Source organism: Mercenaria mercenaria, chromosome 7 (genome assembly GCF_021730395.1).
Source record: "Mercenaria mercenaria strain notata chromosome 7, MADL_Memer_1, whole genome shotgun sequence".
Taxonomy (NCBI): Eukaryota; Metazoa; Mollusca; class Bivalvia; order Venerida; family Veneridae; genus Mercenaria; species Mercenaria mercenaria.
In genome coordinates, this window is record NC_069367.1 from 39,764,193 (window position 1) to 39,784,957 (window position 20,765).

At 36.1% G+C, this 20,765-nt stretch overlaps 1 protein-coding gene across 1 annotated transcript; it reads left to right on the forward strand.

Annotated features, from left to right (window-relative positions):
* The first annotated feature begins 5,980 nt into the window (after nt 1-5,980).
* LOC123553489 (uncharacterized) lies at nt 5,981-11,235 on the forward strand. Its single transcript, XM_045343189.2, has 3 exons — nt 5,981-7,996; nt 9,126-9,315; nt 9,771-11,235. Exons 1-3 carry the CDS (start codon nt 5,981-5,983, stop codon nt 10,052-10,054), a joined length of 2,490 nt encoding a protein of 829 aa, XP_045199124.2. The 3' UTR covers nt 10,055-11,235.
* The last annotated feature ends 9,530 nt before the right edge of the window (nt 11,236-20,765 follow it).

The window sequence follows — 20,765 nt, forward strand, 5'->3', positions numbered from 1 at the left end:
ACCCTGTATAGCAAGAAACATAACTCCATCTTGCTTTTTGCAAGATTTATGGCCCCTTTTGTACTTAGAAAATATCAGATTTCTTGGTTAAGTTTTATGTTTAGGTCAACTTTTCTCCTAAACTATCAAAGCTATTGCTTTGAAACTTGGAATACTTGTTCACCATCATAAGCAGACCCTGTACACAAGAAAAATAACTCCATCTTGCTTTTTGCAAGAATTATTGCCCCTTTTGGACTTAGAAAATCAGTTTTCTTGGTTAAGTTTTATGTTTAGGTCAGCTTTTATCCTAAACTATCAAAGCTATTCCTTTAAAACTTGCAACACTTGTTCACCATCATAAGCTGACCCTGTACAGCAAGAAACATAACTCCATCCTGCTTTTTGCAAGATTTATGGCCCCTTTGGACTTAGAAAATATCAGATTTCTTGGTTAAGTTTTATGTTTAGGTCAACTTTTTCTCTTAAACTATCAAAGCTATTGCTTTTAAACTTGCAACTCCTGTTCACCATCATAAGCTGACCCTGTACAGCAAGCAACATAACTCCATCCTGCTTTTTGCAATAATTATTGCCCCTTTTGGACTTAGAAAAATCATTTTCTTGGTTGAATATTATGTTTAAGTCAACTTTTCTCATAAACTATCAAAGCTATTGCTTTAAAACTTGCAACAGTTTTTCACCATCATAAGTGGACACTGTACATCAAGAAACATAACTCTATCCTGCTGTTTGTAAGAGTGATGGCCCTTTTTAGACTTAGAAAATCATGGGTAGGACAATATTTCTATTATACAAAAAAAATCAGATGAGCGTCAGCACCCGCAAGGCGGTGCTCTTGTTTTACCTTTTGTAGGACACAGCTGAAGCGAACCTAGAATGCATTTTAAGAGCAACATTTGCTTTTATTCGATCCAGCATCCTATACCCTAACAGAACTACACCAGACACCCTCTCATTAACTAACCTAGTTGCTTCCAGAACTTACTCTGACACCCATAGAACTAATACTGACCCGCCCATGACTTACACTGACACCCCCAGAATTAACTTCAGTTCGCTCACACGTCTGGAACTTATTTCGAAGCCAACCAAAATACTAGTAAGGACCTGAAAGAACTAACACAGACACCCCAAGAATATCTATATAAATGTTGATACTAGCTAGTGAAGTTCTGTTCCACTGATATAAAATGATAAAAGTAAGGCATCCCTGAACCCGCAGTGGAATAGGCAGTCTCCTGCACCCCTCCGTTTCAACTGAAAAAGGCCAACTACGCCAATGTATGGCCAGCTACACCACTGCATGTATTCAATAATAATCCTCCACATAATGCCCGGTCAGTATTGTACATGTGTATAAATACAGTATAGCAATAAATGTATAGAAAACAAACAATAGGATATTTTATCATGGGCACTTGGGTGGAAATAACTGAAGTACAGTTAGGGGCCAAATGTTTTGTTCCACTTTTATTTTTTCCGTTTCGTTTATTTTCAAAAATGTCAATAAAACTGATAATCTGCATGTTATCAGTTTATTTATTGTGTTAAAATATTTCTTAGTAGACATACTTTAAATACCAATGCTTATTTTAACTAAAAATACAAATTGTAAATTTTTCAAAAATATGACCCTTAGTTACAAACTGTTCGAATTTCAAGAAAACAAATATAAAATAAAACTATTTTTTGTGACAGTTTGATAGGAATATAACTTATTTATCAGTATTTGAAGCTGTTATATAAAACTATCAGCTACTGAAGTCAAGAAATAGCATTGAACTTAGGGCAAAATCCCTAGCATAATGTCCGAGCTCCTTCATTCCATTAAACGACTTTTTTATTAAACGACTAGCGACCACATTTATGTAGTCCCTCCAGGTAAAATATTTGACAAAAATATCTATTAAGTGACCGGGTACCAAAATTCTACCGGGTATTTCTTCTTCTGTGTAATTAGCCAGTACGTTTTGCATGTGACTAAATGCAATTAACCTCTGTATCAGCCGAACTGACAAGCAATCTAGCCATAATTTTCACGGTTTGTGGACTTGGAAAAGTGTTCACGATGTTAAAACAGATTTTTAAACCATACATGAATGTTCATAATAGAGTTACATTGTCAAAAATAACTTTTCTTTTCATCTGACTGAAATTCATTAAGAGACCATTCCATTAAGAGACCACTTCTTAGCAGTCCCTTGGGTGGTCTCTTAATACAATGTCGACTGTACAAAAATGTATGTCCAGTAGAACATTGCTACATGTGCCCTTTGTAATATTTTTTTATATAAGAGGTTTGAATCCATTGCTACCAGAATAGGTTTGAATCAATATTACCATAATAGGTTTGAATCCAGTGGAAAGCAGCATATATCTAAACAGCATGGAACCAAGAACACTTCCTTTAGGAGCCCCTCACTTGGTTTTCAGATGCCTTTCCACAAACTAAAATGCAAGAAGTCAAGAGCTGTTTGAATGATTTGAGCATTGTCATATAATCCTAGATTTATTGGAGGTAACTTACTGGATCTAAGTATATAATATGTCAAATTTGCTTATTATCTGTCTCTTACCATAAAAAATTATGACTGGCAGTCTTTCAGACTGAAAAAAGGTGATTTTCATTAATTTGTGCAATAACTGCTTAATGTGCATGTAAACCTCTGGCTTTTCAAATACTGAGAAAAATGTCTCTTCTTTTGTAGTGAAATGTGTGAACTTACTGTAGAGCAGAATAGCTGTAGACAATGAAGTTCAGATGTAAAGAGATGCTGGGTTTGGTGTATGAGGGAAACATTGCATAAGGGAGTCTTGGAAAATGTTTCATAAGTAAGTATATTTTAAAGTTTTGTATTTAGAATCATTTTTCACTGATCCAGCTGCACTTGGAGAAAAAGGATTTTTTAAAAAAATCAAAGTTTTATATGAAATAAATTTTACAGTTGAAGGGAGGTAACTCAATTAAAAAAAAGGAGCACTAAAATTGCCTTAACTCTGTTTTTTTTTTTTTTTTTTTGTTTTTTTGTAAACTAGTTTGTAGCTTGTTTATTAGTGTCCATGTCAGCATTTGTGCCTACATGTGTGTAAGCTTATATCTGTTTTGAGTTTTAAGGTTGTATACCAATAAAAGAAATTGTTGTTCTTTCCTTTATATAAAATTCAGCCACTTCAGATCCATGTTGACACTTTCTGGATTTTTACTCCATTAAAGAACCATTTTCCAGATGACATTCATCCATTTGCTACAAGAAAATGAAATCAGATAGGGATGTTGAATAGTATGCAGTGAAATGCAAGTCATCTGAAATCAGGTAAGTGCTCTGCAGAATAAACACCCTACTTCTGTTTTCATGTAAACAACTACAAACATGAGAATATCAACATGAAAAGTGTCTTATTTAAGTAAAATACATTCCACAAGTACAATAATGTCCATTTCGCCCCTGTTTATGCACAAATGGGCTAAAAATGGAAAAATTAGGATCTGTTTATAAGGAACTTTTTTCAACTACACCAGAGATTTTAGCATCTTTTTGACCTAATTACTGCTATTTAGAGAAATGTTCGCTTGAACATTAATTTCAGTAACAAGTTATAGTTACATCAGTAAACAGCCAAACTTATTATTCATAACATATATTTATAGGTTTTGGTTTTCTCTATGAATTATTAGTCTTCTATAGGTTTTGTCTGACAGTCTGTCTATAAGCCTTTCAGTTTTCTTCTGGTAAACAAGTTTGCAGAACATGTGTGGAATTTCAAATTACCAAAATATTTTCAGTTGCAAGAAAAGTCATTTAGTCGGATTTAAAGGTCAGAGGCCTCAAGTAATTTTCCATGTTTGGTTTTATATATTTTTGCATGATTGGCTTCTAAATATTTTGTCATAGTAAGAAAACTTGTTGAATCTAATTCTAACCCTTATCCTGCTGGTGGCAAGTGATTCTGCATTTGTGAGGCTGATCATGGTCTGCACTGTTCGCTAGTCTGTCAGTAAATTTTCAGAGAATACAATATAATAAGTGGTACCGCTCAGATTGAATGATGGACCAGTCCATTTTAGAAATATAGCAAGGTGAAGGTTAGGATACAGGTAAAAGACTTTAGGTGATTATCATGAAATTGTTTGTAACTTCTCATATGAGCATTATTTCTATATATTTTCTGTACAGAATGAAACAGCCTTTTCTTTTGTAGTGTGTAGTAGCTGGGTGATTCTACACAAAGCGAGAATTTAATGTCCCAGTTTGTAAATCATCATACTATAAAAAGTAATTGTTTGACATAGTAAATATTAAAAACCTATAATCATGTCTAAACTTCATCTGACTCGAGAAGAAGACTTTTTCCCAAGGACCCATGATTTAGGAGTATCTTTCTGCATTTAAGCGAGCTTGGTAAATTAAAATTTCAATGTCCCTTTGTTGGTTTTGTGTTTTTAATTTGTACGAAAATAAAGATTTGAATGAATTGGATATCTTAATTTCGATTTACATAATGTATAGTAATATATGTAAACTAAAAGAAAGTGAAACAAGTCCCAAACATTTATCAAACTTCCAGGATAACATAAAAATGAGTGTCCCATATATTTCTGTCACTTCCGTGACGATGAAAAATACTCCGCAGTTACAAGCATCATCCGCAAAATAGGCCATGTAAATTTCGTCAGTGATGACGTCATGATCTTTTCAACGCTGATTTCACATAGTCGCCATTTTCTCCGGGTTCGAAGAGAGCGTCAAATACTATGAAAGGTAAGGATTTTACTGCGTACCTTTTTATATAGTCACTATTGAGCTTATCATAGCTCGTATTTATGTATTTTCTTATTGAAAAACACTGTTTGCTTGGATATATCATTGGGATTTTTTCCTCATTCTGCTTGAAATACGTCACCAGGATACATAAAGTTCTGTCAAGTACAGAAGGTTTATGCAGCTGAATGTCACTACCGAGACGGGTCACAACCGGGACGTGTATTATGTTTCGGTGGTGACGCATTTGTCACGGAGGGGACATTAATTTTCATCCTATATTAGATATTTAATTATACATCGTGTACTGTGCTGTATTTGAATCAAGTGCGTCGCGTCTCACAAAATAGGTTCTAGATTCTACTTTTTAACTGAATGAGGTATTTTACTCTAGTTTAACACTTTTTACATGATTTTCCATGAAACACTTTCCATGGAACCCCCATGTAGGTGGCCCTGTTTCAGTGACTGCCCTGTTTCAGCGAACTTTTTGATAACTGCTGTCATGTGTTTTTACAAGGTCTCAGCCAACTAATAACATTGTGATTGTGTCATATAACACCTTAGCTTTCTGATGAGTTGGAAAGAATAGGGGTGATTACAATGACAGTTTGTCGGGATTCTTATTTCCATGGTAACCCCAATTTTGTGACAGTTTTCTAATTACTTTATAACCGTTCTGTAATAGACCTACATCTCTAGTCGGATGTAATGTTATAATCAATTTTCTTTATTCATACCAAATATTTTGTGTAAATGTAATACTTTAGTAATCCATATTAAAGAATATGTCTAAGTGAAGAATTATAGAAATTCTGCAAGGAGAGCCCCTAGAGTCACTGAAACTGGGCCATCCTGGATACCAAGTCCCATAGTTCTTACTTTATTTTTGCGTTAATCCCCCTTTTTAGACGCAGAATTAAAGGTGTTTTGTCAATGTACTAAATATATATACATATATTAAGACGTTTATTCACGATACAACGGTATGTTTTAGAAGAGCTTTCTTATTTCAGAGTCTCTGAGAGAACTAAGAATTCAGTATGATGTCTTTGAAGAGAATATAGAGACACTGGAACGTATCCTTGGACAGTTGAAACATTATATACCAACAGCAGAAGAACAAGAAGATTATGACAATGAAATCGGCAAACTAACAAGTGAGCTCTTGTCAGCGAGAGACAATTTATTAGTAACCAAGAAAAAAATTAAGCAATATGCCATTGACCGGAGCTGAACGCAATCGTTTGTACAGACAGAAACTTAGAGAGGACCCTGAACGTTATGCCGAATATTTACGAAAAGAGAGACAGAGATATGCAAAGCGTAAAGAGAGTGGTGAAATAAAAACGATCGACGAGCTTTCTGCAAGAGGTCAGCGAGTGCAAAGAAAAAGATGGCGACACCGGAAAAGGAGAGAAAGGTCACGAAAACAAAATCCCGTACAAGAGTCGACATCAGAACTAACACCTCCTCCAACACCGTCCCCATTCCCTATAGTTATGAGAGATTCTGAAAACCGCAGAAATGTAGGCCGAAAGAAAGTTAAAAGGGAACGGGCTAAAGCCTATAGGAAGATCTCACAGCTTGAAAATGAACTTAGAATGCAGAAACGTGTGAATGAAAGACTACGAAAGAGGCTGTATCGTGCTAAGAAAAACAGTAGTGAAGCCACGCCCATCAAGAAAACTAAGAGCATGCTTTCTGGACAGAGAGTTGATAGAAATACGAAGAGGTTCCTGTTGTTCCATAATGTGCTAGTTGATAGTTTAAAAAAACGTTATAAACAGATGAAAAATGAAAAGCAAAAACAACTTTTTGCTAAAGTTGTTATAAGTAACACGCTGAAAAAGTACCGCCTACAAAATATGGCAAAAGAGGCTTTGGAAATGAGTAACAGGCGTTTATGCTACAAAGACAAAGAGTTCATATACACACAAAGGATACAAAAGAACAAACTGATTAAGGTTATGTCTGACAGGGTGTCTAACTTCCTCACCAGAGATGATAACAGCAGAATAAAAGCAGGGAAAAAGGCCACCTGTACAAAAAAGAAAGAGAAACGCCAAATCAGATTACTAACAGACACGTTGAAAAATCTGTATCTTAAGTTTGTGTCAGAAAATGTTGATCGACCAATGTCTTATTCCATGTTTTGCAGGTTACGTCCGTTTTACGTTCGATTTCCTAGAGCTTCGGACCGAGAAACTTGCCTATGCAAGCGTCATGAAAATCTGAAATTTAAAGCTGATAAACTGAAAGACCTGAATGTGTTGAACAACCGTGATTTGATGGAAATTGCCAAAGATATTGTTTGTAGCACAAGTAATAAAGAATGCATGTACCGGACATGTAAACATTGCAAAGGTGCTAAAATAAGATTTCAGACAGATCATATTGATACTGGAGACTTTGTTAACTATTGTGAGTGGAAGACACAACGTATACATGCAAATTCAGATGAGAGTGGTGACAAAGTTAAGACTGTAACAGTTAAAGCCAAAGAGAAGGCAACAATTGAAAATTTAATGGAAGAATTGGAGTCGGAAATGAACAAGTGCTGTGCTCACTTCTTTAATATACAACACCAATATAGATCTGTTACAGAGCTGAAGAAGAGGCTGACAGAAAAGGATGTACTGATACATATAGATTTTTCCGAAAACTACACATGTAAATACGAGTCAGAAGTCCAATCATGTCACTTTGGAGCCTCTCAGCGCCAAATTTCCCTCCATACCGGTGTCATATACACAAAAGATGAAACGGTACCCTTCTGCTCAATGAGCGATTGTCTAAAGCATAACCCTGCAGGTATATGGGGACATCTTAAACCAGTTTTGGAACATGTGAAGGAGAATATTCCAACTGTAAAGCATCTGTACTTCTTGAGCGACGGGCCATCCACCCAGTACAAAAATAAAGAAAACTTTTTCCTCTTGTCTACTTACCCATTTGAAATGCATTTTTCAGCTGTTAACTGGAGCTACACGGAGGCAGGCCACGGGAAAGGGGCGCCAGATGGCGTCGGTGCGACGGTGAAACGGGAGGCAGACAGACTGGTTTCTCACGGTCATGATATTATTGATGCAGACACATTGTATCAGAAACTTACTGATGGCATGATTGGCCTTAAGTTATTTCTTGTGAAGGAAAGAGATATTAGCCTTGTGGAAGACAGTATCAAGGCACATAAACTGAGAACCATTCCAGGAACGATGAAAATACACCAGGTAACATACCTTATTGCACAAATAAAATTTGTGTTAAAGGCCCACATGTAGAATGTAGGACTGTTAGTCGGAATATCGCTGGTTCGATCCTCAGCCATGGCACAACACTTTCATTGTGTTTGTCTATGGTCATTATACACTACCTCTGTGCCTGTAAACATGTAAGGAGATTCTCAGCTATTTGCGTCTGACCTCTGTATAGATAGCTGAGCCTGGCAATACAATTTATATATTTTAATCTCTTAACACTACTTTTACTGCAGCATGGTTATATGGGTTTAACACCCGTTTTCACAGTATTTTAGTCATTTACAAGCAAACAGTTAACTTAATTATTATTTCGGGAAGATCAAGTACTACACTCACAACCTCCGTAAGAAACTGACATCTTTCTCACATAAAGAGACATGGTCAGTAGTAGAGCTCGAGCCCATGGCCCTCAGTCAGTGATTTCAAATCCGGCTACAATAGTAACTGCTACCGCTACTGCTACTGCTACTAATAACTACTACTGCTACTGCTTAGTTAATGCTACTACTACTGCTTTTGCTGCTGTTGCTACTTCTGTTTCTGCTACTGCTTCTGCTGCTACTACTACTTACACTACTGCTACTGCTTCTACTGCTAAACTACTACTACTACTACTACTGCTGCTGCTGTTACTATGCTACTGCTGCTGCTGCTTCTTCTACTGTTACTGCTACTACTGACTACTACTGCTACTGCTACTGTTTAGCTACTGCTACTACTACTAACTATGTACTACTTCTCAATACTACTAGTAACTACTGCTACTGCTACTACTACTGCTTCTGCTACTGCTTCTACTGCTTCTGCTACTTCTACTAATACTACTGCTACTGCTTCTACTACTAAACCACTGCTATTGGTACTACTACTGCTGCTGTTACTACTGTTACTATTACTACTGATGTTGCTGCTGCTACTACTACTACTGTTTCTACTACTTCTACTGCAACTACTGTCACTGCTACCTGTAGTGTGCTGCTACTGCTATCACTACATGTACTTCTTATACTAGTCGTCAAATTGTTAGGGTCTTATATATGTCATTACTGTTGTATTTCACTATATATCTGTTCCATTGTGATTTCGTATTATTTTGCAGATCTTCTCAGCAAGCCCCCAGACTGTATCGTTTCGTGACGTCAGCTGTTTCTGCAAAGTGCCACATCCCTGCCAATGTTTCTCGCCACAAACATCAACCATCTCTTCTGCAGGAGAAAACCTTCGCTCGGAGCAGGCGCAGTGCCAAGATATCTCGTCATTTCCCGATGAGGGGACAGTGGAATTTAAAGGTACAAATTTATACTAAAAAATTTTTTCCACCGCGTCATTCAGAAGCAAAGGGAGAAAGCAAGCACTGAAAATTTTCACGCGGTTATACTGAGTCATTTTATGAGCAGTACTGGAACAATGTCCGTATTCAATCTAAAAATGTTAATAACCTTAGATTTATGATCTCTAAGGACGCGAAAGTACACCAAAGATGATGTGAGGTGATTTTTATTTGTTACTTTCGCGATGTCTGTTATTTTATTAATAAGAAATCGAAAGCGACAGTCAATTACCAGTACAGAGTCACTTCAAAATAACAGTGAGTTCTCTGCAACAAACAGCTGTGTGATTAGCGAAAATGATAACCTTAACAACTACTGCCCTGTCCCTCTCCAACAACAGTCCCTGTAGTGGATGTTGTGGAGAGGGTGCACAGTATTATGATTTCTGATTAATACTGATTTCATTTTTTTAGGGATACTTGATATTGACAGGAAGCACATTGGTCAGTATTGTGTGGTGTCATATGATGGCCAGCCATACCCTGGAATCATTCAAGATGTTGACTCAACGGACATTGAAGTAAATGTGATGCATTCCGTCGGCGAGAATCGCTTTTTCTGGCCACGCAGTGATGACGTTCTGTGGTACGACTGTGAAAATTTCATAACCTTGATATCACCACCGAGAAAGGTGACTCGGCACTTTGAAATTCAGAAAGATATGTGGAAGAAAATTAAAGGCTATCTGAACTTATGAGATAGATATACTTGTCACCTGACAAGACACTGTAATGCATTTTCAGGGTTTTCGCACTATATGAAGTTTTGTGTCAGGATGTACAGTGTAAGCTTTAAATGCGATCAAAGTGTGGATATAGTGTTAACGCCTGGCTTTGGTTTTATCTTATGATTGTTGATAGTTAACTTTTATTGTGTTTCAATGTGAATTCCTTTTTCTCAGTATTGCTGTTGGAATAAGCAAAATATCAGAGTAGCCTTACATAGCAATGGTGTACAGTCATTGAAAGGGCTGTTGAAATGTTTTATCTGTTCAAAGTCAGTGACAGTTTATCAATAACAGTTATGTTTTTGTGTTTTGTCGTTGTTGTTTTTTTTTGTCAGTACGTGATGTTGGTCTTGGTCAGTCAGCATTTCAGAGAATTTTAGAGAGTTGTCACACTGGAATTTTTATACACTACTAAGTTTATGTGCAACAAATCGTGTGAACACGTAAATATATGAATTGAGAAATGACCAAGATATCATGTTACCAAGTAAAAGAACATTTCAAAGATGTGTTTAATTATCGGAAACGGAATAGTTTATGAATAAATGGTTCGAATATAACTTTCTTAACTTTTGGTCACTTCCGTAACGACCGTGTCACAACCAACACACTTTGTCACTACCGTGACATTGACAATTTTGTCCTTTATATAGCTAAATAAAGTGGTTAGGATTGGCCCATTTATTTCATCTTCGTGATTATGATTATATTTCTCAGAACTGATCAGAGAAAAGCATTTTAAAATGAAACCTAACCGTCTAGAATTAACGACTGTGACATAATATGGGCTATCTTTTGTTCCTTAAGATTTACAACTTCACTATGCAAATATATTATGTCAATCTAAAACATAAAGATATTTATTTCGTTGTTCATAATTATATACCAGATATTACGCAAAATAAAAACATATTTATGTGATTTTTAACACGGAAACGCTTAATTTTAGCTATGTCACGGAAGTGACATAGTTAGATAGACTAGTATCAAAACTAGATTAAAACAGAGAGACACAGCTTATTGTTATTATTCCAAACGTCAAATTAAGGAACAGTGATATTTTATCTTTACATAAAGCACAAACTTTATTACAAAAAATGTATTTTTTATTTTGGTATAAGGATTCCCCAAAATTCTCGTTTTATGTAGAATTACCCAGCTGTGAAACAGAATGGCTTCAGAAATAAAGAGATTCAGGTCTTTATGCTACATGGTATGTGAGGGAAGCTATAAGTGGATTTTGGGTTTCATGGCAGTCATAGAAAACATTAATTTTATTAAGTAAACAGATCATTTGTATCTAGAATCATACCACAACTCAAGCTGCATGCAAGAGTTACAAATTTTACAATCCAAGGGAGGTAACTCAATTTAAAAAGACCACCCAAATGCCCTTGGTAATTTGTATTTCCGTAAATGTACAGTTCTCTTACAGAAACATTCATTTCAACATTTTTTAAAATATCTGAATCAAATCGTAGTTCTGTAGTTTTTCAATAACTTTTAAGTATGACAATATAAAGAATATGTAGAGCTGTCCTACTCTCACTGGCTTCTGTGTCCACACCATGGTTAAAGTTAAGATGCTATATAGCTTTATCTCAATTACTGCTTGATTGATTTGCTTCAAACTAAGAATAGTCATTCCTCATCATCACCCACATCATGTGACACAAGGTCCATAACACTGACACCCATTTTTCATGAAATATACCAATTCAAGGTTAATTTTGATGCACTTACACTATATCTTTGTTGTTTAATACTTAATCGATTTGCTTCAAACCTGAAATAGATTCTTCCACATCGTCTCTCACATCATGTAATAATAATGATAATAATAATAATAAAAATAAAGAATATCAGTGCAGTCACGTATCAAGAGAGTCAGCACATGTTACCAGTAAGAGTAAAGATGGGCTGAAAAATTATATTTTCAATAAAAAGGCAGATGAAAAGATTTCAAAAGTCTCGGACCTTTCGACTTCAACCAAAATTTCATCGGGATCCATAATTTGTTTATGGTGGACCTGCAACAGCATATCCAAACGTTTGCCAACAGTGCATGCTCACAAGAATCTCCTTGTTTGTACACGCATTTTTCCCTATTTGTGCAAGCCCAAAATTGGCAAAAAGCAAAGGTTTTATGCAAGAATCACTATTTACATAAATGTGACATCTAAGCCAAAAATTAAAAATGGCATTGAGTAATGAGTTTTTGATGTAATATTGACATCTTTATTGTCTGTCAATTCGAGGGTTCAATGCAATAAGGGCATATCTACATATAATAATCATATGTAGATACGCCCTTATTGCGTTGAACCCTCGAATTGCATAAATAGATTTACGGTGTTATCAAACATATTTTTTATCGCAATATTACATTATGTTAACCCAGCCCCAAATCACAAGATTGGACATGGTGTAATGCCGTATTATTCTAATTTTGTATGTGATTAGTCCGAGACGAACTGCTAGGTAAATAGCCTCATGATAGCTTTCCCCATTTCCAGCCCTACTGACCTCCCAACAGCAATTGGTCAAAGGCTGTTTCCGCCCTTTGATCAAATAAATCATTTGCTCCAGACGTCTGATTTAATATTCCCGTCCCAGCAAGCAGAAATATTAGATGAGCCGTGCCATGAGAAAACCAACATAGTGGCTTTGCGACCAACATGGATCCAGACCAGCCTGTGCATCTGCGCAGTCTGGTCAGGATCCATGCTGTTCGCTTTCAAAGACTATTGCAATTAGAGAAACTGTTAGCGAACAGCATGGATCCTGACCAGACTGCGTGGATGCGCAGGCTGGTCTGGATCCATGCTGGTCGCATAGCCACTATGTTGGTTTTCCCATGGCATGGCTCAGATATATTTAGTATACAGACTGACTTTGTACCAGTATGGATGTACTTGCTTTTTTCTAACCGACCAGAAAACAAGTCTAGTGCTGGAACGAGATGACTTTTTACTGATAGCTTACTGTTTTACTGATCGCTCTCCTTCATCGTGTTACTGAATAGTAGTCAAAATGTAGCTAAGAAAATCATCTCAGAGATGCTTATATGCTGTCATGGAATGAACTCGTATTGAAACCTAACCAGAAATCATGCCAGAAATCTATCATGCTATAATATTGATGGTTTAGCTTTTGAAAAATAGTGTGATGTAATGCTGACCAATGTATTGATTTAAAAGATAAACATACATGTGACTTCAGTGTGAAAGTAAACTTCAAATTTGTGATCACTAAGTCATTGTTTCAAATCACATAAATTTACCTAAAAATATCATCAAGAATAATATCAGTACATGTATATCTTATAATAAATACATTGAATATATTTTATGGTATCCGATCCACAAAAAGGTATCATTTTGATGCCTGGTGACCCCATTTTTTGGTATCATTTGAAAAGAGTTGTGTCTGCTGAACAAAATTTAAAAAATAAGACAACTATAATAAGATGCATGAATTTGACACTACAGTCATGTTATTCGACTGTGAAATGATAAATCTTACACTGTAATAACTGGATTTCTGTTGAAGTATCATTGAATACTAAAATTCTATACCATTTTTTTTGTCATGTAATTATGTCTCCCCCAGGAGACATATTGTTTTTGCCCTGTCTGTCCGTCCATCCTTCCGTCCGTACGTCACACTTCATTTTCGAACAATAACTGGAGAACCATTTGACCTAGAACCTTCAAACTTCATAGGGTTGTAGGGCTGCTGGAGTAGACGACCCCTATTGTGTTTGGGATCACTCCGTCAAAGGTCAAGGTCACAGGGGCCTGAACATTGAAAACCATTTCCGATCAATAACTAGAGAACTACTTGACCCAGAATGTTGAAACTTCATAAGATGATTGGTCATGAAGAGTAGACAACCCCTATTGATTTTGGGGTCACTCCATCAAAGGTCAAGGTCACAGGGGCCTGAACATTGAAAACCATTTTCGATCAATAACTAGAGAACCACTCGACCCAGAATGTTGAAACTTCATAGGATGATTGGTCATGAAGAGTAGACGACCCCTATTGATTTTGGGGTCACTTCATCAAAGGTCAAGGTCACAGGGACCTGAACATTGAAAACCATTTCCGATCAATAACTAGAGAACCACTTGACCCAGAATGTTGAAACTTCATAGGATGATTGTACATGCAAAGTAGATGACCCCTATCGATTTTGGGGTCACTCCATTAAAGGTCAAGGTCACAGGGGCCTGAACATTGAAAACCATTTCCGGTCAGTAACTTGAGAACCACTTGACCCAGAATGTTGAAACTTAATAGGATGATTGGTCATGCAGAGTAGATGACCCTTAATGATTTTGGGGTCACTCTGTGAAAGGTCAAGGTCACAGGGGCCTGAACATTGAAAACCATTTCCGGTCAGTAACTTGAGAACCACTTGACCCAGAATGTTGAAACTTAATAGGATGATTGGTCATGCAGAGTAGATGACCCTTAATGATTTTGGGGTCACTCTGTGAAAGGTCAAGGTCACAGGGGCCTGAACATTGAAAACCATTTCCGGTCAGTAACTTGAGAACCACTTGACCCAGAATGATGAAACTTCATAGGATGATTGGTCATGCAGAGTAGATGACCCCTAAGGATTTTAGGCTCACTCTGTTAAAGGTCAAGGCCACAGGGGCCTGAACATGGAAAACCATTTCCAATCAATAGCTTGAGAACCTCTCGACCCAGAATGTTGAAACTTCATAGGATGATTGTTCATGCAGAGTAAATGACCTCTACTGTTTTTGGGGTCACTCCGTTAAAGGTCAAGGTCACAGGGGCCTGAACATTGATAACCAGTTCCGATCAATAACTTGAGAACCACTCGACCCAGAATGTTGAAACTTCATAGGATGATTGAACATGCAGAGTAGATGACCCCCATTGATTTTGGGGTCACTCTGTTAAAGGTCAAGGTCACAGTGGCCTGTTCATGTAAAATCATTTTTTGGAAATAACTTGAGAACCACTTGACCTACAATATTGAAACTTAATAGGATGATTGGACATGCAGAGTAGAAGACCCCTACAGTTTTTGAGGTCACTTGATCAAAGGTCAAGGTCACAGGAGCCTGAACAGTGACTTGAGAACCACAAGGCCACGAGTGTTGAAATTTAGCGGGATGACTGGACATGCCAAGTAGATGATCCCTATTGCAGCTAACCATCAGTGTCTCTTTGACTTTCACTCCTGACCCCTATTGACTTCTTGCCTATAGGACTTTGCATTGGGGGAGACATGCGCTTTTTTACAAAAGCATATTCTAGTTTATATTTTCTTTTTCAGTAGACAATTCAGTTTCAGATGATATCAAAATTATTATCAATATTTGATATATTTTAAAAACATTGTTATAGGATATAGAACTTGCTTATTTGTGGACTGGATAGCTTAAGTATCAACAGTTCTGATGAGACAGATGACAGCAACAACTTCTCTACAAAGAAACTATATCACTTGATAAAAAATTCCAAACAGGGTTGGCAGGGAATATCTCCATTACAGGATAACACTACAGGGACATTTAAGTCTGAAAACCTTCAAAGAGCTTTAATAAAAATTATATTCTTAACAGACAGTTTCAGTCTCTTTCCCCTTAAACTTATCTCAATGTTGTCATTCTCTTCTACAAAATCAAGGTACTAATACTACACCAGACTATACGGGAATCTATGCCTGACAGGACCAATGACCACAAGAGGATATTAAAACTGCTAGCAAGCAGCAGGACCATATGACAAACCACTTGTTTTTAAAGAACTTCAAAGTCAGTTAGCTCCAGTAACAGAAGTTATTTTTCAAAAATCTTTAATTTGAAACATATATAATACTCAAGGTATGGACATCAGCAGATGTTGATCCCCTTTTTAAAAATGGAGATGGGGAAATCCTGCAAATTACCATCCTATTTACCCTGCTTTTATTTCATATAAAGTTTTAGAACACATTGTAACACTATAAATCTCATTTCTCTAAATTTGATATTCTTTTTGATCTACAGGATTGCTTCAGGGAACGTTGCTCCGGTAAGATCCTGGTCTACTACAACTACAACATCGAAAGAAACCTCTGGGAAAGCCACAAACTGATTGTGAGTTCTCTCAGATTTAGCAAGGTATTTGATAAAGTCATTCATATAAAAAATATTATATAACTTGAAGAACATGGCATCAACATACTGAATCTTTCTGAAGTTGTACACATTTATCTAGTAAATCATCCAAATACAGATAGCCGCCGCTGTCTAGTAAAGCGTTCACGGATGCTCGGTCGCAGTTCGATCCGGCGGGTGTTCTCGGACATTGTAAACGACATGTGTCTGAAATCATAGCCTCACTCTGATCATGGGAATGCAGTTACTGCGAGACTTGACGGTACAGATCAGAATGTTAGGTTAACCGCCGTTACATGACTGAATACTGTTGAAACGCGTAACCAAAAAAACAAACAACAAATAGCAGATACATCATGATACCCCAAGGTCTGTTTAGTCCTCATTTATAATACATGTATATTAATGACCTCCAAGAAACAGTTCAAATCCCGCTGATGTTAGTTTATTTGTAAATGACAGTGCAGTTTATCTTGCTATTAATAGTTAGCAGGACTTCCAATCTGGAGATGTGCCTAGGCTGTTACATGTTCTCATGTCAATTAGCATTGGCTTAAGGGGAACCCTGTTTCATACAGATAAGTTGTTCCATCCATTCTTGGTGAGGATTTTGTTGACTACCTACTCTAAATAAGAAAACTTTTTTCTAATATACACAACGAATGGACTCCATAATCCCAAAGGACCAGACAATATAGTCTTGTAAGTTGAAGTATGTCAAGTTGGAACATTGATACATGTGCCCATGTTACCATGAGAGTTTTGAGTCCATGGAAAAGCAGCAAGTATAAAAACAGCAATGAACCAAGAACATTTTCTAAATAGGAGCCCCTCTGGATATTACATGTAGTTGGTTTTCAGATTCCTTTCCATAGTCTATAAATGTGTATTATGTGATGCAAGGACTCTATTTACAGCTACTTGAATGGTTTCACCATTGTCGTATAGCTTAGGTAGATTTATCAAAGGTAACTAACTTGTCACAGCTTTGAAATCTAAGTACTTCCTATTAGACATTGTGCTTAAATTATTATCAACCTTTCACATACTTTTTCTCTGACAATAATTATGTCTGGCAATCTGTCAAGCTAAAAATGTGATTTTCATTTATTTGTGCAGTAACTCCTTATTTGCATCTAACACTTCTCTGGCTTTACAGAATGCTGTGAAAAATGTCTATTCTTTTGTAGTGAAATGTGTGAAGAAAGCAGAGTAACTGCAGACCATGAAGTTCAGATGTGAAGAGATGTAGTTATTTGTTCTACAGTCATGGTTTATGGGACATTTGATAAGTAAATAGTCTTTAATTAATAGATCATAAAAATTTGTATTTAGAATCATTTTTTCAATAATCCAACTTCACTAACACTTAGAGAAAAAGGTTTTTTGTTTTTAAATCAAAATTTTATATAAAAAAACAAATTTACAGTTTAAGGGAGGTAACTCAAGTTTTAATAAAGAACACTAAAATCCCCCATCTTTATTTTGGTAAACTAGTTTTTAGCTTGACTATCCAAAGAATAAGTTGAGCTGTTGCACTTGCAGTGTCCATGTCGGCGTCTGTATCCATGTGTATGTTAGCTGGTTACACTTTTGAGAATGGAGATAATCTGATGTGCAGTACTTTGGTTACATAATTCTGTTTTGGGCTTTTTCAAAGTTGTGCCCTTTTTTCGACTTTTTTTTGGTTAAGCTTTTGATGTAAGCTGGTAATATACTATGTCATTAGTTGAAAAGTTGAGAGTTGCTTTCCTCTGACAGCTCTTACATAAATGTTTACTTAAACATAAATTTCAGAAACAAATTATGGTTTTAAGTTTCTGTTTGAGTATAAACTACATCAGTAAACAGTCAGACCAATTATTCATGCGATATATATACAGTCTTTAATTGTTTTCTCTCTTTAAATTATAAGTCTCCTGTTTGCTTTTGTCTGACAAATTTGTCCATAAGCTTTTCACTGTAATTTCTTCTGGTGAACAAATTTGCAATACACATGTGGAATTTCAAATTACTGAAATATCTTAGGTTGCAGTCAAAGTCAAGTGACCTTTGAAGATCAGATATCTCAGGATTTTTTTTGTTTTTTTTTGGCATGATTGGAATCTAAATTTTTTATCAGAATAAGGAAACTTTCCGAACCTTTTTTTAAGATGCAGGTCAAAGATTTTAGGTGATTATCATTACATTGTTAAGTAACTTCTTGTATGTGTATCTAGTATATCTATATATTATCTGAACAATTTTGAAATTTTTCTTCTTTTGAAGTGTGAAGTAGCAGGAACAGACCATGGACTGAGGAAAATGCAGGTCTTCATTCTAAATGGTGTATGAGGGAAAAGTAGTGGATTTTTGGATATCATGGCAATCATAGAAAACATTTATAAAAGTAAGAAATAGATTATTTGTATTTAGAATCATTTTCTGCTAATAGAGCTACATACACTTATAAATTTTACAATTGAAGGGAGGTAACTCAATTTTAAAAAAGGCCACCAAAATGCACTTGGTTATTTGTATTTTGGTAAGTGCTCAGTTTTCTGATAGGAATTTGACCCTTGAATCATATCATAGTTTTATAGTATTTATCTTTTTTTTTTTTAAGGTTGAATCTATGAAGAATTTTTAGAGCTGTCCTACTCACACTGCCTTATGCATCTGCACTTTGGTTGAAACACTCTGTTCCTATATTATCTCTGTTATTATATTGGTAGATTTGCTTCAAACTAAAACTAATCATTGCTAATCAGCACCCACATCATATAACACCGGCATCAATATTTCTTGAATTATGCACCTGTTTTACTTAGAATTCAAGGTCAGTTTTGATGCACTTTCACTATACTTTTTAGCTCGACTATTCGAAGAATAAGTAGAGCTATCCTACTCACCACGGCGTCAGCGTCACACCTTGGGTTAAGTTTTTCGTACCAGTCCACATTTTGACAAAGTCTTTTGAGATAAAGCTTTGAAACTTTCAACACTTGTTTACCATCATCATGGCCAGTTATAGGCAAGAGCACATAACTCAGTCAAGAATTTTGGCTGAATTATGGCCCCTTTTGACTTAGAAATCTGGGTTAATATTTCGTACCAGTTCATATTTTGACAGTCTTTTGAGATAAAGCTTTGAAACTTTCAACAACTGTTTATCATCACCATGTCCAGTTATAGGCAAGAGTACATAACTCCATCAAGGATTTTGGCTGAATTATGGCCCCTTTTGTCTTAGAAATCATGGTTAAGTTTTTTGTACCAGTTCACATTTTGACAAAGTCTTTTGAGATAAAGCTTTGAAACTTTCAATACTTGTTTACCATCACCATGTCCAGTTATAGGCAAGAGTACATAACTCCATCAAGGATTTTGGCTGAATTATGGCCCTTTTTGACTTAGAAATCTGGGTTAATATTTCGTACCAGTTCATATTTTGACAAAGTCTTTTGAGATAAAGCTTTGAAACTTTCAACACCTGTTTACCATCACCATGTCCAGTTATAGGCAAGAGTACATAACTCCATCAAGGATTTTGGCTGAATTATTGCCCATTTTGACTTAGAAATCTTTGTTAAGTTTTTCATATCAGTTCATGTTATTTGTAAAGTGTTTGACATATGGCTTTGAAACTTTTATCACTTATTTAGTATAATAGTCTGTATCTGTAGGAAAGAGAACATAACTCTGTCATCTATTTTGGCTGAATTATGGTCCTTTTTGGATTTTGAAATTGGTTCTGTTTTCATACAAGTCCATGTTTTGTCAAAACTATTTGACATATGGCTATTAAACTTTGAACACTTGTTTATCATTATGATTTCCATCTGTAGGCAAGAGTACATAACTATTTTGACTGAATTATGGCCCTTTTTGGACTTTGAAATTGGCTCATATATTGCCATTTAGTGCAAGACTTATCGAAATCAAAGTAATACAGGAACATTGTTTGTCTAATCTATTTATTCCTTTTGTCTGAATATCCGTGGAAATATTTTGACCCCATTCTTCAATCAATTCTTCGAATAGTCGAGCGCGCTGTCATCAGACAGCTCTTGTTTTACAACCATTTGAAAAACGGGATGTATTATGGGAACGCCCCTGGCAAGCGGTTGAGCGGGCAGTTGGGCGGACCGATGGGTGGGCAGCGTCCACAGACTTTGTCCGGAGCATGTCTTCTTCATGCATGGAGGGATTTTGATGAAACTTGGCACAATTGTTCACCATCATGAGACGGAGTGTCATGTGCAAGAACCAGGTCCCTAGGTCTAAGGTCAAGGTTATACTTAGAGGTCAAAGGTTACAAGAATGAAAACTTTGTCCGGAGCGTTTCTTCTCCATGCATGGAGGGATTTTGATATAACTTGGCACAAATGTTCATCACCACAAGACGGAGTGTCATGTGCAAGAACCAGGTCCCTAGATCTAAAGTCAAGGTCACACTTAGAGTTCAAAGGATACAAGAATGAAAACTTTGTCCGGAGCATTTCTTCTTCATGCATGGAGGGATTTTGATGTAACTTTGCACAAATGTTCATCTT

Excerpts from the sequence above, each read along its gene's own strand:
- LOC123553489 (XM_045343189.2), top strand. The coding sequence starts at position 5,981 with ATGCCATTGACCGGAGCTGAACGCAATCGTTTGTACAGACAGAAACTT. Across the intron at positions 7,997-9,125 it reads GAACGATGAAAATACACCAG|ATCTTCTCAGCAAGCCCCCA; the intron begins GTAACATACCTT and ends ATTATTTTGCAG. Across the intron at positions 9,316-9,770 it reads GGGGACAGTGGAATTTAAAG|GGATACTTGATATTGACAGG; the intron begins GTACAAATTTAT and ends TCATTTTTTTAG.